At 40.0% G+C, this 27,172-nt stretch overlaps 1 protein-coding gene across 1 annotated transcript in view; it reads right to left on the bottom strand.

The window, feature by feature from the left end:
- Positions 1 to 20,049, bottom strand: part of CDH13 (cadherin 13) — a 417,908-nt gene extending 397,859 nt beyond the window's left edge. The window contains exon 1 of the mRNA XM_010006203.1: positions 19,972 to 20,049. Within this exon, the coding sequence (XP_010004505.1) occupies positions 19,972 to 20,016 (45 nt within the window). The 5' untranslated portion in view covers positions 20,017 to 20,049. The remainder of the gene's footprint in view (positions 1 to 19,971) is intronic.
- Between the last annotated feature and the right edge of the window lie 7,123 nt (positions 20,050 to 27,172).

The following is a 27,172-nucleotide window of genomic DNA, read 5'->3' as shown; positions in this document are numbered from 1 at the left end:
GAGAAGAACTTAATACAGACTTAAATACAGACTGAAAACTCTCCTGTTCAAGCTGCAGTTGCTGTAACCTGGTGGTGATTTGTTGCACATGGTGTTTGAAAGAGCATCATATTCCAGACAGCAACAGCCAAGGTTTAGCTGCAAGGGAATGCTCTCTACACACAATCAAACCAAAGTTCTGCAAACACTTAGAAATGAATACAAGTATTGCATATGCAATATGAACACAAGCATTTCATATGCAGGGATTTATATTTCATACATGAGTTTAAAACTCCAGGATTTAGGTCACAGTTTATGGTGCACTTCCAAGCCTTTAGAATAAGATTTCATACAAAATTATTATGCAATTAAGTTAAGATTGATTAGATTAAGCAAGAATTGAAATGTCATAATTTTATATTTTAGGTAACACTTATGGTGAAATCCTGACATTATTGAGACCAAGAGAGTTTTACAATTAGCCCACTGGGAACCAGAACGCCATCCATAATGAAATATAATACAAAATTACTGATATTTAGCATCCTCCAGCAAGGGGCTACGATTATAAATTATTTACACTTGAACATCCGTGCTGCATAATGTTTTTAAAATCCACTTTAGGTAGAGCACCTGAATCATCCATTAAAAGTGTTACTTCCCTGTAACAGAAAATAATGAGAAGTTTTCTAGTTAAACGTGCCTAGAATGAATAAAAAATTGTACCTACACAGCCACAGATCTATTTGTTCTGCAACACATTCAGAGTCAGGATAGGCACAGATCAAGATACCGGAAGGGTGATTTTTAATCATTGCTGGAAATAAACAAACATCAAAAGAAAACCAATGCCCCAGACAGAAATAAACCTCATTGTTCTCATATTCTTAAGGAGTCCTCTTGTGTCCTTACTAGGAAGTGAAAAGCAAAAACAACCAGCATCACAGTTTACAGTTTGCCCTCATCAGGAATCCTTATCATAAATACAGACTGAGAAAATCTATTAATGTGTCAAACATCCATATTATTCTATCCTGGAAGTGATATTATCCTGTACAGGCAGCTTACATATGACTAGATAAATGGATTGCAAGAACATTGGTGTCCTGTACAGAATTCACACCCCAGAGGATTCCAGAAAGGGGCACCAAAAGAGAAGAGACACCAGTGCCACATGTCCTTTCTTTGGTGTTCTGCAACGTTCCAAGATTTTATCTGCTTCTGTATAGATCCCAGCATTGATTCCAGACTAACCAGAATCTGCCACAAATAACAATCAAGTCAGATTATTTGGCTAACCTCTCTGCTTCTTGCAGTGACAAGATTTAAAAGGAACAGTTTAGAGAGACATGTCACTTGATTGTACACATTCATGTCTATCATACAGCATGTTCCCAGTGCCAGGGGTATCTCAAATATATTGGACGACCTATACTCATGTAAAAACAAACAAACAAAGTTAGTTCCCCAGGTCAAGGGGAACTTCAGCAAGTGCAACTGATGTTACATCAGCTTATCACTGTCAACAAATCTATCTAATGCCCTAGGATAGAAAGAGAAAGTCCAGAACATGCATGTTCAGAACAGGCGCTCGAGTGGTATTACTGGTTAATAGGATGCATTTCAGTACTAAAGGACAGTGTATTTAAGGACTTGAATTCATTTCAGGATTTATTATAAAGTTTTTTCTTTCATTTTAGTATAAAGAAAATATTCTTTCTGAAAATCCTTTTATGCAGTCCTCTGTTCTCTATGCTAAATTTTTTGACATCTTGCTTTCTACCCAGTCTTTCTTCTGACCATACTTATTTTCTAAGGCATCTATTCCAAAACTAGTACTTCTAGGAAAATTAACTGTGATGACTATGGATAAAATCATGTTTTGTTTATATTTCAGGTACTAAACAGCTGCTACTAGATATTGCTACCAGATGTTCTAGAATTATATGCAACATTATGCTCAATTTTAACTTTTACAAAATTACAAGCTAATAAAAGATGACACTGCTGTAGTCAAATGATTTATTAAAATGAAAAGCCATTAAGTTCCTTTTAAGCTTCACACCCTACTACCCCAAATAACTCATCATTATATACATCAGTGAACAGATGCAAATGTCTGCACCATTTTGAGATTTCAGTACTATCCCATATAACCATTATATATCCAGATGCCTTTTGCTTTAACAGCCTCATGCACATCTGTCCATCTTAACATGACTGTTCATTTCATGGTTAAACTACCTGCAAGATGACTCAAATCTGGGTTTCACACAGCTCACAGAAGGATCATCTCTTTCTGCCATCCAAATAGCTAGTACAGTGCTGAGGCAACATTTTACACACAGAGAAACACTTGGAACCTAAACACTAGGATTATTGAGTAACCATATATACAAAATTTGCTACATTACATTCAGTTTCATTTGAACACCTCACTTTCCAAATAATGTGAAAAGCTGGAATATTTGTTTTAAAATTTTTGGGGATTAGGATGGAGGGTCTTGTTTCATATTTTTTAAAATCAAGTCTTATACTCTGATAACCAAAAAACAAGCTTTATTTTGTGTGAGCTCCCTAATTCAAGTCACAGAGCAGCACACAATAGGCAATGTAGCTAACAGCCTTTCCCATCCACAGTCCCCAGAAACACAAGCAACACCAAACAGGAGTGGCAGCCAGTAATTATAGAACTAACAACTTTTGTGGATTCTTATGTACTAACAAAGCCAGTCACAAATATAGGAAATCTAAATAGCTGCTTTCAACCTTCTAACAAGAAAATACATTAGCTGGTCCACAGAATACTTTAAAAGTTTGTATAAATCTCTGTCTAGGCAGGAAAGTAAAATATTCCTCCTAATTCTACCTTCACACATAGTAGAAGGTCCTCACCAAGTAGAGCAAATTACCACAACTTGAAGCTTGTAACAGAGCCCATTAGAGTTGAAGGCACTGTGGAAAGGTCCTCAAACTGATCTAAATTAAGGGAAAGTTCACTTGAGTCAGAGAAATCTCCCTGGGATAACATGGGGAAAAAGAAATACAAAGTGCAGAGTGGATCCAGCTTAATTTCAGTAGTTAAACTGCTCCTACTGATGACAAGAATACACATGTATAATTTCATAAACCTTCTACCATAAGCACATAACCTAGAGAACAACAAGCAAACACCAGAAAGGAAAAGGATGAATAGTGAGAGAGATGAGCCAGGAATGATTATTTATAGCTTTAGAAATCAAAGTCTCAGTTAATGTATACTAGTCTAGCTCCACTGAGGTCACAGTAGCCACAAAATTTAAACAGCTGAGCATCTGGCTCTAAATATTTGACTGTTCAAAATTCTAGTGTGCATCCTTGCATAGCAGAGCTTCTCTGACTAATCATGCTAGAGGTAACCACATCTTAAGTGTGCAGTTCTAAATTGAGTAATATTACCATTAATAACAGTGCCTAATTAAGACATCTATAATGTTTTTAATGAGAAAAATTGAAAGTCCTTCTGGAATTTTTCCAGTCAAATTAATTCTGAGGACTTTAGACATTATTACAAGTAATGCTACAGGAATGAAAATTAGGTCTAAATTAGGACATGTCACTGTATTTAAAAGGAGGAAAGGAAACATTCTGTTTCCTCCTTTATACATGAGTCTCTGCTGTAGCATCACACCACAGGGGAACATAAAAACACCATTTTGCAGTCCCCTCTAAATTCCTCTGTATATAGTTATGTCTATTGTCTCTCCAAGGTCTGCACATATTTTAACACTTTCCTTCCAGATTGCTTTTAAACATCACATCCCAACTCTCTTGGGAACAAGTATTTCCAGAATATTAAAGTTACAACTCCTATTTCTTATGCAGGCCCAAATCCTTTTGGCTATCATTCATATAAGTTATGCTTGTCCAAAGAAGAAATCCCTTTGCAAGGCAGCACGTTTAGGCAGGTAACACTTGTGGTTAAAAATTATCAGATCCAGTCTGCTAAAACTGTACAGGAAGAAAAGAATCCACATGGTCCTAAATGACGCTCTTTCAGGTACCAACCAGATATTTTAATGGCTATGAGACCTGGCGAGTCTTTATTTGTACTTCTAATAGGCCAGTCCTTGGAACTGCTCTGCACACATTTCTGATTCACAGTTGCCATTTCTTTAGCACCACTCTCATTATAAGAATTTAGCCCACAAGTCTACTACACAGCTGGACAAGGTTACTTTGAAGACAAAAAAACCTCAATCCTTGCTCTTCAAAACAGCTTATTTGAGCACTTGCTTTCTTACCAGTTACAGGAGTTTGAGTGTGTTCCAAATTATACACAGGTGAAAAACATAAGAGCAAATGTCATGACTGTGTTCTGATTGGATTTTATGAGTGTATCTCAGAATCAATTTAAAGGAAATCTAAGCCAATTTTTAAAATTATAATTATTTTTTAATTCAGAAGCTTCAGTCTTAAGTCATGAACATAGGCTAAGAGTATCAAACCAGTTATTACCTTTTGGACTAAAAGAGTCACTATAGCATGACAAAACCCAAAGTTTACCTTTGTTTTTGCCTGACCTACATTGTGTATATGATCTTACATATATTCATACATGTCTTCACATATGTATGTATATACATACATGCATAAGGTGAATCTGCATACCCATAGCACTCTCTTGACTGCAGTACCTAATGCCTTCTCTTTTCATCTCCTTTCTTTGTCATGAAATGCTTCTCTGCCCAGATCTTTCAGATTCCAAAAACCAAATTCGACTTCCGCAATTTGTTGTGCCCTAATGAACAGAAGCACAACAATGTGTGTTTCAGGCAGGTCAGCTCATTAAGCAGTTTGTCCTTGTGAGCAGAGATTGCACAAAAGATTTTTGTTAATGCAGGGTACAAACACTGAGGATATTGTCAGTGCTTAGATAATATTCTGAATGGGCTTACAGCTCACAGTGATTAGAGTTATGACAATAGCAAGGACATTCAGACATATCCATGTTCCCTAAAAGCTCAGGAAGAGGTTTACCTTCTTGTAAATCAGTTTTGTTTACAAAATCCTAGTTTAATTGAATTGTAAAGACTCCTCAGAGAAGGAAAATCTGGGTTTTATCTTGTGTTAATACCATAAACATTAAAAGCAGATAATAAACAAAATGCTTATCTGTTACTGATACTTAACAGATATATCTCTTGGGTTTTTTATAAACTACATCACAATTGTTGCTCTCAAGTATGATGCCAAAATGATGACTCTCTTAGTTTGAACCAGAATGAAGCCAATTTCCTTTTCTTGAAAACTGTGACAATGACAAAGTTTAAAAAAATCAAGCATTTATTTTCATGGTCTTGTAATTCAAATGCTGCAGGACACCTAAAATAGAAGTCTAAGAAAAAAAGTGCCAGCATTGAACTAAAACAGACCTATGTCTGCCCTAAATGCAAATCCATATTTAAATTGTATCACTCCTAAGGGCCAATAACACTGTTTCTTGCTCAGTGTGTCACTGAGCAAGACAAACAAACAAAAAACCCACTGTTTGCAATAGTCAGCTGCAACTTATTTCATGTAAGACTTCTAGCTAGTATTTCACTGAGGACAGAAAGATTGTTCTTTCTGCACCAGACACTACACATAGAAAGGACACCACCAACTTGGTACTATGGGGAAGTTTGGGCAGATAAAACTTCTCACTTTTTCCTTCCTCAAACCATCTCAGACTGCAAAGTGGGAAAGAGCAACTTACTTGGAAGCTTGACCTGAGAAGAATTTATTTATTTAGTGTCTGCACCAATACTTTTCTGAAAGAGTTGTTGACTGAGCTCAGAAGCAGGTAGATGAACACATTATTTCAATGAAGAAGAGAACTGTAGTAATTGGTTCTTTGATGCAGACAGAGAGATGCATTCCTGGTAGACCACCTCCAGTGTTTTCTTTGATCACAGCTAACTGCAGACATCACACAGAGAGAACAGGAACCTAATTCTTTCAACAAGCTTAAAGCATGGCAGAAACATGGATCCACAATTGTCACATATTCAGCTGAGTTGCTTGACATTGCATCTCTAAGAATACCTACCATTTCTTTTCATAATTCCCCAAATGCCTTTGCACATTCACACCCATCAGGATGACAAAATAGGATGAACTTGAAATGAAGGACAGTGTGATGACTTCTGAGCGCCTGTGCAAAACAGGGTTTATCCAGGATTGGGGAAGAGCAGCTGAGGGGACTGTATTGTCCATCTGCCAGGACTCTCATGGAATATGTTTTTCAGTGTTTGATTATCACAATTTAGAGGACGAAGGGGGTGAGGTGTAGTAAATATAATGGGAATTAGAACTGGATACAAAAGAAGTATTTTCTGGTTTTATTCTCAGATTTGTAGCCCCATGACTTGCTTTAAATGCCCACAGGCAAGATTTAATTTAAATTGCCAAGCAAAGACAATGAGCACTCCTGAAGGAGGAAAAGAAGAAACTCACATAGGAAAAATATTCCTAAAAACCCATTGATCCCCATCTTATTTTACTTTTAGCACAGCATTGATGTCAAAGATGTATTTTTCATTACTGAGCAAGAACAAAATCACAACAACCAAGCTCCCTCTTCGGGTGAAGTCACTCTGGTAACTGCAATTCCCCAAGCACACTAAAAATACATCTTCATTGTCACAAGGAGATTGCAAAGTGCAAGACAAGGATTAAATGCTACCAGTTAGATGCACTGCAGAAATAAAGTAGAAGGATGGATTTTTTTATTAAGATACAAACTAGTTACTGTAATTAAAGTTTTAGATCTAACAAATAGAAAGACTGCAAGACTCTTTCCAAGATCCTCCCCCAGACAAGGCATGTTGCTCTGGGTTGTCAGTAGCAGGGACAGTGTGTTCTGATGGGCGATTTGGGGCTTCTGAACTGCAACTGCATCCTACTTGTTAGATTTCCTATAGGAATTTGCACAAACTATTTTCTTGTTTTGTACTCTGGTTTTCCCTGCTCTTCAGTGATATTATCTAATTTCTCAAAGAAGTCAGGAAAATAAAAATTAGACATATAGTGGCACACAGTGAGGCCCCTTCATTATGTAAGATTATTCATAGCCCCCAGTGATGTAATTCTGCCTTGAAAGATACATCTACAAGGTGTTTTTAACTATAATAAATAACTGTAAAAGGCAATTGAGAAGAGGCACTCTGAATATAGGTCATCTATCTTTCCCCTATATTTGCATTGCTTTCCAACTAAGGGCTTGGCATTGTGCAATTCCCCTGCAGCTCTATATTCGCTGCAATCCTGACACTAGCCAATTCATAGACATATATTAAGACTCCTGGTTTCCAACACCCTACTTTTCTTTATTACAAGCATAATGCAGAGGTGAACATATCAGGGACTGCTCTCAGTGGCAGACAAAAGGTTAATGCTTTCTGAAGTGCAGTTACTCACAAGACCATCTTGACATTTCAGGAGTCAAGGGGGACTATTATTAGCTATGTCTAATATTGCAAGTTCCCACCCATGGAATCTCTGTGCAATCCTCCACTGAATTGGAAGCCTTTGGCAGTATCAGTGCCACATGATTTGAACCAGGCAAGTCTCAAAAACACTGCCATAGCACTGTGTAGCCAGCCTGAAAATATCTCCACTGCTCTAGAGAGATGAGTGATCCCTTTGGAATTGTTTTTTGGAACTGTAAACTAATGAATTGCTAACAGCTTTAAAGTAGAAAAAATGTATTGCAACACAGCATGTAGTGCTGCAGAAACCAAGGAAATCTGTTTACAGTGCTTCAGCAGCCACTTGAAATCAAGATGCTCAAGAAGGATGAGGCTGTTGAGAGAAGCAAGGCTCCAAGTACTGTGAGTGCAGTCATCCCTGCTAGGGCCAGCAGCCCTTCCCTGGTGTCAAGGGTGGGCTCTGAGCCCCAGGAATGCTAGCCAAGCACTACAGGGCAAGCCACAGCTCAAGGAAGGGTGTCCACATGGAAACAAGGAAAGAGACAGAGCAAGAAACTACCTTCTTCTCCTGGGCTGACTGGTGCGTGTGTTTCAGTGTGAAGTATAGAGATCAGGAATTACTTGTGTTGTTCAGACATTCCCACCTACATAGCCCCAGCTGCCTAGAAACCTTGTCAGCAAGATTTACACTATATTTGGTAATGGGACAAAGATGACACTAAACTTTGTGTTCAAGCAAAGGGTCAACCTTATGTGACTGGTGAGCAAAGGCACTGCTTTGCAGTTCAGATTCTTAATGAAGCAGAACAGTCTGACGAGAGACTAAAGAGCACTCCATGTACACATCTAGCTTCCAGACTGGGAGAAATGCATCATGTGTCTTTCCTCTGTGCTCACAAATAGGCAACAGTTTTACAAGGAAACATAAGAATCTTCAGTTCCCATCATATTTAGAGTGATATTCAGGAACACCCATATTCCCCAGGAACAGTCATGACATGAGAGGCAGCATAACAGGCCTGGCATGCCCCTGACTCAGCCTCACTGCTATTTAAAAACCCCAGTCCTTCTAGAAGGGGTAAACTCAGGGCAAGGCTGAATCCTGCAGCACTAGCTGAAGAGTTACTTACACTATGCAGCACCCATGGAACTACTTGCCTTTAAAGCTGCTCACCACAGTGTTCAGAGGTGATGACAACCAAGCTAACCAAGGCTGTAGCTGGCTCCAGATTTTGGCAGAAACTTTCCCCAACTACCTCAGCCTTACTTCTCTATTGGTACTACTGATTTAAAGTGGCAGTTGTGGTGATACTTGACACTTGAAATACAGACTCCTGCTCATCAGGCAAGTGATTCAAGACCAGCATGTCAATTACACAGGCATAGCTTAGCAAACAGTCAAGATTTTGGGATGCAGCAGACCTGAACTATACGTCAATCCCTGTACTGGAGAAATTAAAGTTGACTTGAACCTCTACTCAGGCCAACACCCACACACCATCCTGAGAACAGCAGGTATAGCACAGTGAATTTCATGCCTAAAAGCCTCTGTGCTACACAGACTCTCAAAGCAGAAATAAGAACCCTGGTTTTCTTGCAATTATTACACATGTACAAGGAATAAACTGCAGACTTATTATTTTTCTATTTTTTTTCTTTTCAGTGTTTTTAAAGGTCAAATGCATTTGCTCTTTGTTGTGTTTTCTTTATCAATGTTTAAACTACAGCACTGCCAGATAAATCATGAATCCTGCAAACACCCCAGAAGTAGTGTCAGAAGTAGAGTTATTGTACAGGAACTGAACACTCAGTTGTCAGGGGAGGGTTATTTCTGTTTTAAGCACAGAAGAACCTGCAGAAAACTAACAGCTAATTTGTAGATGTGCCTGAAGTTAGGTTCTCTTCCTTTGATCTTTGCTATTCAGCTGGTCTCTAAGAGATATCAGAAAATAAGAGCAAGGGGGAAAGTCTGTGAAATTCTACATTAGCAAGTGTTAGGGGGAGAAAATTCACATAGTATCTGACAAAATTTTGGAAGATTTCTTTCTTAACACATGTCCCATAATACTCAATTCAGCAAGATACTGCCTAGCTTTTCTTGGTAGCTGGCTCACTTGACCTTTATTGCTAGAAAGCTGCAACTGAGTTGTACTTCCTAGGTTCTCTGCTTTTGTGTTCTCTGGGACATACTTCCACCACCATGCAGTTAAAAGCATGCTCGTGTTACACAGAGGATGTGTGGGAAACAACCTGTCAGGTATAGGTAACATTGTTTCAGACAGTTAAAGCAGCTACAGACAAACCGTTTCAAATGAAAATGCTATGAAGGCTGTTTGGACTCCCATCTTATACCCAGCTTGTCCTGTTACATACTTTCCATTCCCTCCCCAGCTAGATTATCAATTAGGGGTAGGTATCTTCTAAGCTTTATTTCATCTGTGCAGCGACAAGCTCCCTAAAGCATCAGTAGAATGATCATGAACACACCACCACCAAAGCAGCAGACTGACATAAATATTGTCCATTAAAATATACAACAAGTTATAATTTAAAAGGCCCACCAAAACATAAGATGTAGAAGACAGGAGAGTTCTGTGGCTGGGCAGCTAACGAATGCTGGAAACAGACACCGAATTTTATGAAGGATGGATACCAGCAGACTGATACACTCATAAATGTGCATAAATCAGAGTAAACTGCTGCTGTTTCCCAGTGCCAACAACTTCAGATGCAGATATGAGCAAGAGCTCCAGATACCGGTGTCAGCCTAAACTATCAGGTAAGACTGAATAGAAATGAAGATAATAAAATAGTTTGGAAAAGTGATTTTGTTCATGTTCAGTATGAGTTATGGCAGACAACCAAGTCACTTTTATTTTAGTCAAAAACCTTTGGGCACCTGTAATCAATGTTTTGTTTCCACACACAGCAAGAAACAGATTCTGTGCTTCTGTGCCTTTGACTCAGAGAAACGAAAGCCTTTAAAAGTATATTCTTGGGAAGCAACTGTAAGAAGATTGAATACTTATTTCAGAAGGACATAGACATACAGGAAAGACAGCTGTTCCACAAAGTCAGACATTAGCTTTCAATATTCTATACAAGTCTACAGATTCTCACACTTCAGGCTTGTAACAAATGATTCATCCATGTGCCATCATTCCCCCAGGAATTCAAACATTTTTGTGCATCTGACTAACAATGAGAATTTAAGACATCATCACACTTCCAGGAGCTTGAAATAGGATTGCAACAGCCATACCTAGGCAGCCCACCTCCTAACCGAGGAGCCCAAGCTATTAGTTGCTTTGCCTCCTCCCACCCAAGGAAAGGAACGAAGATAAGAACCTATATCAGTAAACAGAAGATGGGTAAAATATTCTGCTACTGAGACTACATCTCACATTGCAGGGAAGAGGTGTGCCTCTTCCCTGCCCCAGCACTGGAAGCTTAGTTGATTGTGTATCATCAGTCCCTGCCTCCTACCCCAAATTGCTTTGGTTTCAAATCCCATGAGTATATATAGCATTGCTAGCCTCATCCTCCTCCTCTGCTCTGATCATTTTGCCAGCAACAATCACAAAGACCAGTTATAAGCAAGTACACTCAACTTCCCTTATGCCTAAAAAAACCTGCGCAGTTATTATTAGCTAAATATTTTCTCTACTTAGTTTTCTCTATATGCAAAATACTAGCTGTATAAAGATAGACAGTTCTTTGGCAAAACATAACTAATTGTATTATTGAAAGTTGAGCAGTATTGTTAAAATAGTAGTACATACACCAACTTCTGATAGGCCTACAGACTGAATTTATTCTGGGATCCCTCCAACCAAAATTAATCTTTCTATGGTACAATGAACTGACACTACTGAATCAACACTGGCAGCAAAAGTGACAGCAGCCTACATCATTATTCAACTAAGATAATAGAACTAAAGTCATTGAAACAGGCAGATGTTGGAGGCTGTCTCCCATTTCAGAATAATGTTCCTGTCGTAACTCAGCACTTATTTTAGGTAAGCAAGGATAAATTCATTACCATTTGCAGGGTGCTTGGATATAATAGTAATAGAAGCCATATAAGCCTCCTGATACATACAGTAGAAATGCACATGGCATTGATACTAACCATCCTTCACCTGGATAACACAAAGTGGGACAATACAATCTGTGTCCACTGGAGACCCACTCATATATTAGTGTGAGCAAGTGCTTTGCTGTTGCAAACTCAGAAAACTAGACCAGAAATAATTTCCAGAAGACACAAAGGTTTCACTATTTATTCCCAGCATCCTTACCTTGTTTCCTGATAACACACTGTATCCAAAGTTATCATCTAAAGAGCTGCTGTTTTACCAGCTTGCCATAACCTATATCCTCACTGCACAGAGTGACACATCACTGCACTGGCAACTAAACTGTGTATATCAAGCACTTAGGGAAAGTTATTGATGACATTTAAAACAAGATTGAATTTTTTATCATCTTGAAATGAGATCTTTTAATTAAGAGCATTAGAGGAAAATAATTATTCTAAAAATAGAAGCAAATGTCAAAGTCTTATATATTTCTGAACCTTGGCTTAAGCGGGTGCAAAAGAGTCTATTTCCCATTACTGCTAGGCTTTAATGATGACCCTTACATCTTTGTCCCTCTGAATAATGTCTCCTCCAATTATACTGGCACATATTAAGGAAAGCTGATCAAATTTGGGGCTAACTACTTTAGTGTTCAGGTCTGAGCTGTAGATCAGTAAATTAATAGGATTATCGATATTCCTAAATCAAGATTTATAGAGTTCAGAGTCCAGTTAGTTCAATCAGATCATGAATTATGGCAACAAAAGACGTTCTGGAAAAGAATAAAACCACTTAGCCTGATGTACAATACAACCTTCAGGTGGCAGGCTAATACAAATTCCCAGAAATAAAACCAAATTTTTATGTATTGTCCTACTTCAATTTAATTCTCATTTATCTTTACCCACAGGTTTCTCATTTTGCATTACAACTGAATAAAGATGGCAGATAATATCAATGTCTTCCTGGCACTTACAAAACCAGTTATCCTACCCTGGCAGAAGGTCAAACCAAACACCTTTTAATTTGGCCAGTTATTTAACTGTACAGATCAACTCAAACCTGGAGCTGTTTCCATCATAGTACATTTGGAATTGCCCAGCTTCCTCTGACAGAGCTCTGAAACAATGGGTTGCAGGGGGAGGGAAATGCCCCTCCAATTCTAATGGCTAATTCCATCCCCTTTCTTTTCAGGAGCAGAGTACCAGATGCTCTGGATTTCCTGCTTTGTCAACCTAGAGAGCAGTGCTACGTTCAGCTCTCACATTCTGATATAGCTGTTTGTTGGCTGACAAAGTGTAGTTCCTCAGGGAAAACAGAGGGCTGTATCCAGAAGAATGTTTAAACGCACCTTATTTGGCAGTGTGGAAACTCAAAGCCAGTAAGGCTGTCTATGGGAAAATGCAAGATCTTGAGAGCACTGTTCCCAGGGGTTTCTCTCTTTCCAAGAAGTTACCAAGAGTTGGCTCAAAGTTAAAATGTAATATACACACTTTAAAGACCATCATGCAACAAGGAAACTATAATAAGCTAAAGGGGCCACTTTACATCATTTCACCCTCCACACCCCTGCCCTTGCATGCTATCTAAACAAGCTATGGATCATACTTTTAAATTGTGCTTGCTGGGATAGCTCCCCAGAAGATCCAGATAAACTTACAGCAGTCTTGAATTTTTACCTTTATACAGTGACCCCATAGACAGCTGCCAGCTTTTCTTTTACTCTGATAGGTTCAAAATCCCCTATGTTTGACTCCAAAACTCTTCTTTAAAGACTGCACAGAAGCCCCTCTTGGAATTCCAAGTCATGTTGAGACAATGAAAAGAAATTGATTAAGTATCTATAAACTAGATGAGCTGATTAACAGCGTAAGTTTTAATGTGCATTTTTACTCCACAGTAAGTCAAACAAACTGAATGTGCTAACAGTTTCATGGATAGATTTAAAGCAATATGAGAAGTTAGTTATCATCTTTCTGCCTTTGCCACAGATATGTTACTGTCCACGTGGCATACAGCTATTCATGTATAGGATCAGTACTCCCCCAGATGTGTTCCCAGCCAAGCTTGCCAACATGGCCCTGTGGCAGATAAGGAGCACCCACACTTAACACCACTCAGGGAAGGAAAAGAGGGTAACCTTTGAAAGGAGTCCTCAGCACACAAGTAGTAAGAGCTGAGTAAAGATTACAGGTATAGGTATTTGCATCTCATATCCTAAATTAAAGTTGTAAAGCTGTGGTATGTTTGACCTGTATACACATTTCTTTGCACACAGACATATTAACAGTGCTGAGAGAGCTTAATGGCCTAGAACCTGTGGCTTTCAGTATTTTGAGTCCTTGTCACACACAAAAACGTTAAGGTCCATCTGCCATGATTACTCACTTGGCAAAAAACTTCTTCAAACTTTTAGAAACCCACTTTCTGTCTGTGGTCTATTAAGACAGCCGCCATATACTCACGGATTATTTTGTCTTCATTACACACCAGACTGCAAAATCCTTGGGAATTAAATATTGGATTTCAGAAATATATACATTGCCATTACCAATAAGGAATTAAACATTAGCTGTTCACAGCATGAGAACAAGAGTTTAGCCTGAAAGTGGTAGCCATTATTAGTTTTGTGGTTTTTTTCCTAAAAAGATAGTCTGGGAAATAGAACCTTTAGCAAAAGGAGTCTGAGGTGCCTTAGGCAATAAAGACTTAGTTTTTCTAGACAGCTCTATATGGGTGCCCAATTTTGAAATGTTTCAAAAGCTTGAAGGCGGGTATTCAGCTCCCTAAAAACAAGGCCAATAAAGATAGCAAATTAGACATGCATACACGGACATTCATAGATATTGGAAGTTATTTAAACATCTTAACCAGCTTTTTCAAGTGTTTAGAGATACCGATAAAACTGTTGTGTGTTGAAAAGCTTCACACCTCCCCACCCTTAATAGCTCCTATTTATTTTAGCCTGTTCTTAGAACTGTTTCAACCAGCTCCATCAAAACAAATCTTAAATTCTTCCTTTTTTTTCTTTAGCCAACAAAATTAATGGTGCAAAACACAGTAGAATATTGTGTAACTTAGTAGTGGAATGAGTTCTCTTCATAAGAAACAGTAAGACTTTCAAAGAATTTGACTATTCTGTTTGACAGAACACAAAAATAAATAAAATCTGTGGGCAAATTTCTAAGACCTTTAAATAATAAAACAGTGATTAATAAAGCAAGTCTTATTCTTCACTCCTCCTTGGCATGTAATATCCTACTGATTTGTATACACTAACATTGTGCAGGCTGCCAGAACACATGAAGTGACAGAAAACCCCAGTCTTCCACCTGGGCTGGTCTCATCCATCTGGTGACTAGGGCAGAGCACAGTGCAATCATATGGTTGTGATCAAGAACCCACTACCATCATCCAGAGTTAACTGGAAAAATCTATAACCCACTTAGTCTCTTAAGGATGATAAATCCCTCTCATTCCATCTTTTCTTCCCAGTGGACATGGTAGATTTTTTGCCTTCACAGATGAAACTTTGCTGGTTAGAATGCTAGAGATACATTTTAAAAAGCGAATGTAGTGTTTATACCTAACAAAGAAGGAGTGAAGTAGTTATTTCCATGAAGCAATTAAAAAAACAACTCATCTCACATTTCTGCCTCAAATCCCAAAATGAAACACCCCCTCCTTCCAAAAGGCTTGTGCTGGCATAGGACTCTGAAACCTGAGGACAAAATCCTGGCAGCACTTGGGTACAACACAACAGCTGAAGATAAGGGATGTGGCTCCAGCAGTGATGCAGGAAGAGTATAACAGTAACAGCTCTGTTATCTAGCTTGTCCTTACATATTCATAGAATAGGATGAGACTACTTATCTAACAATGAACAGGAAGAAAATGAAAGGCAGAACTTCATGTCTTCTGGAAAGGGCACCACTGTGCTATCTACACAGCTCTAATAGTTCCTGCTGCACTGGCCTATTGAGGTACCGTTTAGAAATACTCATTTGCTAGCTGACAAGCCACTAAAAAAAAAAAAAAAAAAAACCCCAAAAAAAAAAAAAAACCCCAAAAAAAAAAAAAAACCCCAAAAAAAAAAAAAAACCCCAAAAAAAAAAAAAAACCCCAAAAAAAAAAAAAAACCCCAAAAAAAAAAAAAAAAAAAATCCAGTCAATAACCCCCAATGGATCATGGCACAAAAATACTACATGTGCTAGTACAATCTTTTTCAATTTTGAATCATTAGAAACCAGGTCAGAAGATATTGCCAAAGATTCTTCTTAAATTCAAAGACAGTCTCAAGTAGTGCACAACAAAGGTTCTTTAACTGTAATGCCATAACTCTAGCAACATTTGCATGACTAATTTCCACTCATCATTTTTTAAAAATCCTCCTTGCTTAGCAGTAAGAAGTCTGGTCAGGCGCTGTGCAAGATTAGAAGGTTAGAGCTGTTGCCTAAAGTCATACTAATTCACCTGGGCCTAACCTTCCCTCCAAGGCAACATCTGACAAACAGCAGAGCATGACTGCTGGAATGGCTCTGCTTTGGGACATACTCCACATTTTGAATCAGGTATGTAAGTGGAAGATCTTTTTGACTACAGAACCAAAATCGATGGCCAGCAACTGTCAGCCTGCTCACAAACCACTCATCAGCAGAAATAATAGCACGTGATGCTTGGCAATGGACTTTAACATATTTACAGCATTTTTACAACTCGGATAAAGCAAAAGAGATATACAACTTTTTCTCTAGAACTCTCCAATAACAAGCAGTCTTAAATAAAAGAGCTACAGCAACAGGTTACAAAGCAGAAATGGTCAGAATTTAAGTGTAATCTCTAATGTTATATCACAAGACTTAGTGTGAGCAAGAGCTTTCATTTTTTCTTGAAGCTGATAAATCTCTTAAAACATAGGTGCTGACTTTCAAGCTGTGCATGGAGCCCTCTTCTGGAGAGATTAGAAAAAATAAAAGCTTCAGTGTGCAACAGCATGGGCTGTTTTTGAGGAAAGTTTCAGGACTAATTTCCTCTATTCACTTTGATGATGTGCTTATTAAATCTACACTTTTTTCCAGTTTACTTAGTCACAAGCCAGTGGAACTTGACAGTTATTGTTAAGTTATTAAAATATTTTTTCCCCTTATCTTGTGAGTTTAACTTACAAATCCTTTGTTGTGTAAAAAACACTGTGAAATGTGTAACAAAAAAGGAAACCTGTGAACAACTTCTGCTTTAAAACATATTTTATATATAGGCCTTAAATATCCTTTGCAAGAAAAGGCAAACTCCACTCTGATTGGACAGATTTAAAAATCTGTACATATTTACTGCTTACTGTATATTGTACAGTGAACTGCACAAGCTACCAGAGTACACTTATTTTTTATTGTCAGCTTCAGATCAATAAAGCTGTATATAATAAACATACTTTGTAGTTTTAAAGGTAATCCTGAATTAAAGGATTACTTGAAACAGATCTTCCTGAGCTATTCTAGATAACGTTCAGATTTCCTCTTGGTGAAGACAAGACTAACAGTTAGTGTAGACCAAATTCTTGCAAAAGAAAATTAATTCATCATCCACTTGTTTACCACAACTTTTACAAACATTCTTAACATGCTGAAAAAGCAGTTCCCCATCCTCATCTTTCTAGTGCCTCAAAAGGCAATTTTATTTAACAAATGTAGTTGAATTAGATGCAATCCAAGAAAACACAAAAGTTAATAGCTTTGGAAATTGTCTTTAATTAAAAACAAACCTTTTTTCAGTTCAGGTTCATATGAACACAAGAATTTCCTCAATTTTCTACACTGTAAACTTGGCTATGATTACTCTGAAATGAAGTTATACCCATCCTCTACTTTCACATAAAGTATTGCATTACTAGATTGCTATTGCTTAGAAATCATTTTACCAAAATTGAGCTTTGCTACTTCCACGAGCATTGTATTAGATGAGGCATTACTCCCACTGCTAAGGGAGAAAAAAAGAATACTTCTGAAAAAAAATCCTAGAATGTGTTCCAACCACTAGACAGCCAGATGGCTGCATTTGTTTAATATGTTGTTTCTCACATTCTTCTGTTTACTTTTCCTGTCACATGAAAGTTGTACATGTAGTGTGTCAAAGAGAAGCCAAACAGCATGTCAGTAATTCCTTTTTCCCTCTCCAGCATGCTATCACTTTCCAACTCATACTTTAGCCTGCCAATACTCAACAAGCTTATACCTGAAGACTGATGTGTGCACTTCTTATAGTCTAATTCATTCCCTAATTCATTAATTCTTAGACATGATCTATAAAGTAAACTTGGGGATGTGTTAAATCACCGGGTAGAGACACTGCCAGATGATGCCACATAAGCTAATAAAGAAGGTGGGGTTCAGTTTAAGCACCTAAATACAAATCAGTGCTAAAGAACCACAAGCTCAGCCCTTCAGTACACTCAACCTCAGTTCAGCCCAGAAAGAGAAGAAACTCTGAAGTATTGCTGAAAGTTATCAATAAAGTGCACAGTTGTTTCCAGAATCAGGTGTTCTGCACCTTGTCAGATTACAAGTAGCTACTGATGTTTAAAAAAAATGCCATCTATGTGATTTAATAGGTCTCTATCTTATAAATACTGCTTTTCCAACAAGGGACCATTAAAGAAAATCCAAACTCAAGCTGATTAATTCAGTAGTGTGCTAGAGAAGATGGACAAAAATAGGACTGAAAACACAGAAAGCCAAGTGAATCACAGCCCAGCTGGCAGGTCTCAAGTCCAAGGTGAAGGAGCACCAGTATATCCACAGGTTACCTTTATACTGTCTGTGCCCTCTCCTCCCAGCCCCTTTGCTCCCTGAGCATTGCCTCCCACTGGCAACTTTCCCAGCCCAGCTCTCCACCCATGCTGGATCTCAGCCCACTTTGACAACTTCTCCTCTGGAGCCCTTTGGGCACCCCCCGCTCACCAGAGCCATTCAGCCCACCCCATGAGCAGCAGTTTGCCCTCCCTCTGCAGCCTCAGCAGAGCTGCCAAGCTGCTCACCACCCAGCCCTCCTACACAGTCCACAGATCCTCACCCCGAGCTGTTAGGAAGGTCCTACAAGAAACTGTATCCCCAGCACATGCTGCACTGGCTCCTCAAACTCATCCTTCACCAGAACATTCAGGTACCGCACCCAAGGCCCAAAGCAGCTGCTTTCATTTGTTCCACAGCCAGAAGCAGGATTGTTGTCCTGAACCCACCCAGATGCCTATGTCCTTGCTCACACGAGTTCCCAGTCACCGAGTCTCCCGCTCTCCCATAACTTCAGCCACCCACGTTCATGCATTTACTCCTTATCAGGTTAAGCCAGGAATCCTAGCCTTGATCCACAGCATATACTCATTTAGCTCACCCTACTGCTTCCCACGTACACACCCTTGGAGTATCTCGCCCAGCAATTGAGCTCTCCCAGCAGTGATCCTTCACCATTTTCCTCCTGATGGTTTTATTTTGAAAAAGCAGACTAGATTCCCACCGGAGATGGCAGTTACACAAACCCGGGTGCACAGACTCGGCGTCCCGAGCTCTAGTTTCACACTCTAAAAACCTACCAACCCTCGAAGGGTTAACAAAGCCACCCGAACGCAAGTCAGAAAGGAATTAACTTTTATCTCCGGGACGCCAGCGCTATTGTCACTAAACGCGAGAGTTTACAGAGCATCTCCCAAGACAAAAGAAGGAAGGATGCATTTAAACTGGACACCGACAAAGGATTTTGAAACCATCCAAAAAGTGAGCCCAGCAGCAGCAGCAAGAGGAAAAGAGCAGCCAGAGGCAGCGAGAAGTCAGAGCCCAGCGAGTCCCCTCGCCTTGACAGACAGCAGCAGCAGCAGGGCTTCAGCAGCTCCGTGGCTTTAAGGCTGGCTGCTTTTTCCTCTGCTTTCTGGCAGAGGGGGATCTATTACATTTAACACGAGAAAGGCTACATAGCAAGTCGCTAACAGAGTATTACACATCTATCAAGAGAGTACGGGGAAGGGAACCTTTTGTAAGGTTTGATTTTCTTCTCCTTCCATAGTCCCCCTTCCTCTTTTTTTTTTCCTTAAAGCAATAAATAACGTGAGCTGACTAGAACAGCCAAAGCCAGAGGAAAGAGGCAAATCAAAGTTGCAGTATTTGATATGACAGAAAATATCGTTGCTGCAGCTGCTACCGAGACAGTTGAAAGATTCCCCCCACCACCCTTCCTGAAGGGAAACAAAAAAGGCTATATATCACACTGCAAATTTGTTGTAATTGTAAATCAAGGAACTACGAGATTCCCCGTTCCCAGCAACTGGCTTACAGCAGAGATCTTTCAACACTAATTCAAGCAATGTATAATTACTCAGAAATCAGAGCTGAATTACAAATACTTACAAATCCAAATGCACAAGAGAAAGAAGATGAAAGAAAGCAATGAAAAAACACACATTTCTTACCTGGGACAGCAGAAAGGACAGAGTAAGTTGAGTTTTGTGCTGCATTTTGCCAGACTAGAAGGTACCAGAGGCTTTTTCATTCATGCACTCGGCTGCACTGAGCATATTTTCACTGTGAAACAGCCTTTGAGAAGAGACTCTGCCTTGAGAGCCAGCCAACTTCCCAAATAGATCAGCAGCATCATCACTAAAGCATTGGATAGAGTCTGATGACCAGAACCAATGGCTTTACAAGGATGATTTCTTCACAAAGCATCCCCATTTTGCATCACACATATTGGGCAAGCAACTCTCACAAACACAGCACCTTTAGAAAGCATTTTGCTTTGGTGTGTTTAGGTTCAGTCTAACAAATCATGCCTCACAGAACTCAATAGTATTTTCCCTCTTAGAGAATGGAATTGCACAGAGAGAAATAAGAGCACTTGGAGCAGTGCTGCAAAGAGATTCTCTTTATTAAAATGTTAATAAGGTATGCTTTATTTTCAATAAATCAAAAAATATGACCACTGCAGTTTTAGTTACTTCCAAGCCTTAGAAGGAAAACACAGTGAATTTTTTCAGTGCAGCAGAAATACGGATTATATTTTGTGTTTTTGTCTCAATCTCACAAATCATAACAAAGACAGATCAATTCTAGCCTGCAGAAAAAATCCATCATAAGGCAATAGATTTTATTAACTGCTCAGGTAATGGCAGAACTGAATTTTGATTCAATGAACTTGAATACAGGATGAAGTTGCAAAGGAGTATGCCCTTCAATTACAAAAAAACTTTTCCTGTTTGGAAGAGGTGAACTGATGTTTCAAGAACCTCCTTTCTCTGGATTGTTTATGTTGCAACTCAGAAAGTAATACCAGGCAGATGGACTAAAGATTACAGATTAATTTCCCCCCTTCCTCTCTGCATTTCCAGCTCCACCTCTCTTGCCACTCCCCATTATCACAACAGTCAAGTCCTTTTTGACTTGTCTTCCTACAGTTGCCAGGGTTACTTAGCAGTATCCTTTCTCCATTTTCAGTAGGGTCAAAAGTCTTCTCAGCTCTCATGACAGGTGTTTTACCCTTGCTTGCTCACCCAGCAAAGCCAGCTGCCACCACTTTCTACTCTGCCCCTCCATGGGTGGCAGCTACACCAGAGATGAGCAGAAACATGGGACATGGGGAAGTGATATGCATTCAAATGAGCTGCCAAACACTAAGTTTCTCAGCATTAGCAAGAGCAACAACTGCTCTAGAATCTTAATCACACAGTGCAAATTAATATCTGAGACGGATCAGAATTCAAACCAAACCCATCAGGAGCTATTGGTAGCAATTTCAATGCTCTGTATAATTGCAAAAGGTTCACCACTAATACAGAAAGAAAATATGTAGGTTGCCTTAATTTTAGAATCATAGAATAACAGCTACAGTTGGAAGGGACCTTAAAAATCATCTAGTTGCAACCCCTCTGCTTGGGCAGGGACATCTCCCATTAGATCAGGTTGCTCAAGGCACCATCCAACCTAGTCTTGAAGACCTCCAGGGAGGGGACATCCAGAGCCTCGTTGGGCAACTTGTTCCAGCATCTCATCACCTTCACAGGAAATAACTTTTTCCTAATGTCCAACCTGAATCTCTGCTCTTTAAGCTTTTTTCTTTTTAGACATAAAGTCAACTTTACAGGCTAAAAAAAAAATAATCTTGAAGATTTTATTATTAAGAAGTGGGTGACCATCTCCCATTGCTGCTTCAGGATCCCAGCTTTCCACCAAGTGTAAGTCCCAGACTTAAGAAAAGCACCTCAGAAGTTTATAAACAAGGCTGTGGGCTTTTCAGAGGGCACAGCCTGCAGACTAGAGCACCAGCTGTGCCACAGCATGCACAGCCTCTGCACGAGAGCAGTGGGATTTGGAGACTCTTAAACCCCACAAACGGGACAAACAGCTGAGCGAGTTACCAGGCCAACCAGGAATAGGTGGTGGCCGAGAGAAACAAGGGTACATCTGCATCCTGTTTCACAGGAAAGTAACTCATAAAAAAACCCAAAACACCAACCCCTAAATCATGGGGTAGATGATTCACTCCAAAGTAATGCTTGCAGCAAGATGAGATTTGAGCCAACATGAGCAGCTAATCTCTGCACACAGTGCAGCATGGCTAAGGGGCCATTCCACTACCCCACAAAGGGAGCAGAGAGAAGAAGAAGGAATGTGAGGTCTTCCTTTTGGTCCCACAAGCCCAGGGAGCAAGGCCAGGCCCCCCAGCCTCCCTCCTCACCAACAGCAACACCCCGGCCCCAACCCACCTCCCCGAGAGGCCTTCCCAGGCCTGCAGCCCATCCCAGCCACAGGGAGCCCCCTGCCACAGCCTTTTGCCTCCAGAAGCAGTAACTACCCTCTCACAACAATAAAAAAGAACATTTTTTTTAAAAAATCAACGACCTAAAGCTAATTCACTAACCTTTTACTTCTAGTCCCATGCAGCCTGTCCTACTTGCCTTAGCTCTCTCCTCACAGCTGCTCTTATTTGTCTCTGGAGGGGTAATTAACCTGCTGGAGTGGTAATTGCCACTCTCAGGGGTAAACCCTTCCCGAGCTGCTGCCAAGGTGCTGTCTCACCACAGCACAGGTGTGTGAGGCAGCCACATCACTCCCCAGCTCTCACCAGCACAAGGTCTGGATGTCTCTGGAAAATGGCCTTTTCGGCATCGTTCACGTGAGGTAAAACGGAGCTCGTGGCATCCCAGGTGCTTACCTGGGCTTACCTGGGGCCTCCATCAGCAGGAGCTCAGCAGCTGCTGCAGACCAGCCCCTGAGGCCCAGGAGGAGGCTCGGCCCCTTGCAGGTGGGTCCAGCCGGGCTGTGTCTGCCAGGGTCAGGTGCAGAGTCCTCTCTGCTAATTAGATTTTTAATGAAAAAGCGACAGATTTTTAATTAGAAACTAGGACTTGGTTCCTCAGTCCTTCTTAGCTTTAGGTAGCAGGGGGAGGCTCAAACTCTTAAGAGCAGGCTGGGCACAAGTCCACAGGTAATGGAGGAAATTGCTCTCTGATCCTCCCCTTGAAACAATTTTGCTGCACACACGAAACATGAAGTTGTTAAGTCATGGAGCGACAGCAATGGAAATACCACCTTTGATTTTAGGGTATGGTTGGAGGAGAGGTTCTAGGGTTCAGGCCTTCCCTATTAGGGCAAGGTGTGCTTCTCTGACCCACTGCTGGCTGATGTGAAATGTTGTAGTGAGTTTAGGCAATGACTGAGAGGGCTCTTGATTTATGAGCAAAGAAAGCTCCTGCCGAGACATCTTCCATATCCACGCCTATGTTAACTGATGGATGTAACATACTCTGCAGTCTTTAAATGTGAGATGCCATCATTTTCCGTGATAAAATCTTGGGCAACTTGACACCTCAACTCACTCCCTCTCCATGACATACTCTGCCAAGGCTGAACTGAGGCTAATATGAACAGTATTAATTGCCTGCAACTTGTAAGGTATTGTCAGAGATAGATCCATTAGCAAATGAGGGAGTAACAGTTTGCTGCCAGAAATGCCTTTTGACCTTTGTAAGATTTGCCCTGCCTATTTTGTAAAAGTTGAGGATTAGTTGCTATGAATCTATCAGAACAAAGGAAGTTTAATTTCACGTTAAGGTGTGTCACATAAGAAACCTGGATGCAAGAGAGAGGGACAAATTTCCCCAGCCATAATACTGGCAATTTATATACTCCTGCCTGCTACACCACACTGCAGTTACTGACTCCTTCAAGTTTGGAAAAAAGGTTTTATCACTGGGCAGCAACTGTGGCTGTGTAAGGCTATGTGACATGTCTCTAGGACAGAAGGGAAAAAAAAGGCACACCCCCAATATGGGAGCATAATACAGTCCAAGACAACTGAATCCTCATCAGATCAACATCCTCTCCTAAAGGACAGGTATGGTTGAATTTCTTTTTGGGACAGATCAGCCAGGTACATAGCAGAACAGAAATTAAATTGAGCAAACTAATTCAAAGACTAAGTTAACTGCAGCATTTTTGATGTTGCCCTTGTTATTAGGAAAAAGCATGCTGGTTAGGACTTTCTGAAATCCTACTGGGGTTCCTCCAATAACTGCCAGAAGACAGAAGAAAATGAGCCTGACCTGCTGTGTCCATCAGGTTTGGCACATCACCCTCCTGCTATACCTGCAGAGCTACCACCACTTCCTGAGGATAAAAAGTTGCAGTAAATATACCTGGCTAGAGCTGGAATCCATAGTAGGAGTGAAATCCCATCTTCCTGCCTCAGGTTCTCCAGCAGGAAGAAATGAAGCAACTGGCTGTAATAATGTTTTATTCTGGAGAACAGAGATTCAGAAGAGTGCACTAGAGTTGATTTAGTGAAGAGTTAACGAACATGTTTCCAGACACTGTGGTTTTATTGGAACTTCTGCCAGAATAAGTTTGGGTAGGGAGTCTCAGTGCAGCTGAAGTTACTTTAGGAAAGATTCACAAAAACACCAAAAGAAGAGTTTTGCAGTTTAAAAGTGAGCCCACAGCTTTTCGTTATGTACCCAATCCACTATTCCACAATACCTCAAACTCCTACCAGTATTTCTTACATTAGGGGCTTATTGGTAACAGAAAGTTTGTCATTAATGCAGCTTTCTCTAAAACCAGTGGGACTGCTGAATGCTTTGTCTGCTGTTTTCCTACATTCTAACCCAAGCCCTAGGATAGTAAATGGGTTTTGTTTTCTTACTTGCTAACAGGCAACTAGAACAAACAGATGCTTCAGTGAAAAGAAATAAGGTGTATTTCACTGTCAGAAGAGGACAAAAAAGTTGGTGAGTCAAACAGGAATTTTGCATTTTAGAAAAATCCTTAAGAGACCATCACGCCCTTTTCTGTCCAAATAATAGTAATCCCTGATTATCATTACCACCAGAACAATTTCAGTTCTTAAAGTAAAAAAACTCTTAGTTTGAGGTTTTTTTGCATCCCTGAGGTCTTTAAGCATAAACAAAATGGATGTTCAACTTATAAAATTGAGCTGTTGTCAAGCATTCTAGGGTGGCAATTCACAGTGCTGTACATCTCATCTTCCAATCCTTACTTGGATCAGATGGAAGCTGTTCCTTAAGTCACCCTTCATTTGAACTAACATGGGGAAGAAGTGAGAAGAGCCTTAGGTATGTGGTGGGTGGGGTGCTCCACAACATCTGCTTCATGGAAACAAGTTTGTTTCTATCTCCTTCTCCCAGTGGACTCCAGTGTGGAAGGAGCTCCTGCTCCTCAGCTGACCTCCAGCATCTTAACTGTTTTCTGGAGTGGTGGCAGGTATTTTCCCATATCTATTATGGACTCGTTCCTTTTAGCTGAATCATAGCCATTGGGCTTGCACTGTAAGCCTGCCCTGACTGAGAAGCTCCTTGGGCACTTTGATTTAGCAGAAGTCCACAGCAATTCAAACATTTGCAAGCCCACACCCATACCCATTGGCAGGTAGTTGAATTCTGACCCTCTGTTTATCTGCTTTTCAGTAGTACAAAGTTACCTTACATGCATTCACATATTTGCCCTTCCCAAATCTTAGGGATATAGCAAAATACTCCTGCAGTGTTTCCAAAGGAAAACTGAGGCATAGGATGCAAATGGACATGATTAAGATCATAAAGGTAGTCAAACACAGAGCTAAAAACTTGGCTGGATGCTAAATGCCTTGGGCACTGACCCTTCCGTCTATTGAAAGAACCCGCCCGCCTTCCTGGGGGACCTGGGAGCTTCCTCTGTTATTGTATAAAACCAAAGCTGAAATGCAGTTTAATTTAAAAAGTAGTCATTGGCTGAGCTATCTGTTTCCGTTCCCCACATGTGCCTCTCCCTCCTTGCTTTAATATCACTGCTCCTTTACCCTCCCCCCACACATGTTATTGTATCTGCACAAATACAGGTGTTCTGGAAGCAATTACTGCTCCTTTGGAGCAGAATATGACGCATGGTGGCTCATTAGTAGATTGTCCATATAAAGGAATGACTCCTTGTTACCCTTTCTGACCTCACCTATTGTCTAGGAAATGAATGGATCTAGGAGCGAGAAGTTTTCTTTTGGCAATGGGATCTGTGTTTTCCAAAGCTCTGCTATACTGGATCCTGCCCAGAAATACAGATCAGAATAATTAATCAAATAAATGCACAAAATAATTTATCATTCCTTATTTTGGTAGCAACTATACAAAGTCAAAATCGTTACTTAAAAATTCATTGCGCAAGTTTATTAGAGAAGTTACTCTTTCATACATTTAAAAAACCCCCCCGAAACATTTCCACAGGAAATGGGAGAAAAAGCAAGTTATCACTGTCAGAGGTTTTTCTAAGACATATCCAAACTGAAGATACTCATCATGAGTTATGGGAAAGTTAATACTGCAGGAATAAATTAACTACAGAATTTTAATAGCTTTATTGTATGACAGTTTCTAAAGCCCAACCAAATATCAGCTAGGAAATTCAAGTGTGAGAGATATGTTCTTAATTCCTACAGTTATGGATTTTTTAAAAATCCCTTCTTACGATATAAGGGTCATTTTAAATATTCTACCATGAATATACAGCTTACTTACGGATAGCACATTTCACCATTCTTATACAGCCAGAAGTGAGCTTAATCTTTCATCTTTTCACAGAGGAACAGCAGATGCAGAAATGTATTTTAGGAGGAATAAAATAGTTGAGAGAGAGAGAGGGAGAATATGTCATCCTTTGAATATCTCAGTGCACAGGACTTCAGCTGACACACGTGCTCAGAGCTGTTAAACCTCCTGGCTTTGGGCATAGCCACTTGCACTGTATGTGTTAAGAGAGTGGTACACTGCTCTGTTTTGTGTTATTTTCAGCTACTGTATTTGCCCTGGCCAGTGCAGCTCTCTATTTCACATAGGGCTGTGAGAACAACATGGCTGCAAAGCTGCTCCATCAGATTCACAACAGCATCTGCCCTGGGCATGGCAGCAACCAAACCACCTTGGGTTGAAAATGGGGTCAGGTAGTAGGGGATTGCATGCCAACACCTGCTGCACAAGAAGACATGGTTGTAGGAAAAGAGATCTGAGAAAAAATTGCCTTATAAAACGAAAAGGCACATTTACAACCTGCCCTGAAAGAACAAGCTGGGCAGCCTGAGCTCTGTAAAGGAGACAAGCCTACAGTGAGCTAAGGGATATCCTTATCCTGCTG

The sequence above is a fragment of the Chaetura pelagica genome, unplaced genomic scaffold (assembly GCF_000747805.2).
Source record: "Chaetura pelagica isolate M959 unplaced genomic scaffold, ChaPel_1.0 scaffold139, whole genome shotgun sequence".
Classification (NCBI taxonomy): Eukaryota; Metazoa; Chordata; class Aves; order Apodiformes; family Apodidae; genus Chaetura; species Chaetura pelagica.
The sequence above is the reverse complement of the archived record's forward strand: the minus strand, read 5'-3'. Positions and strand labels throughout refer to the sequence as shown.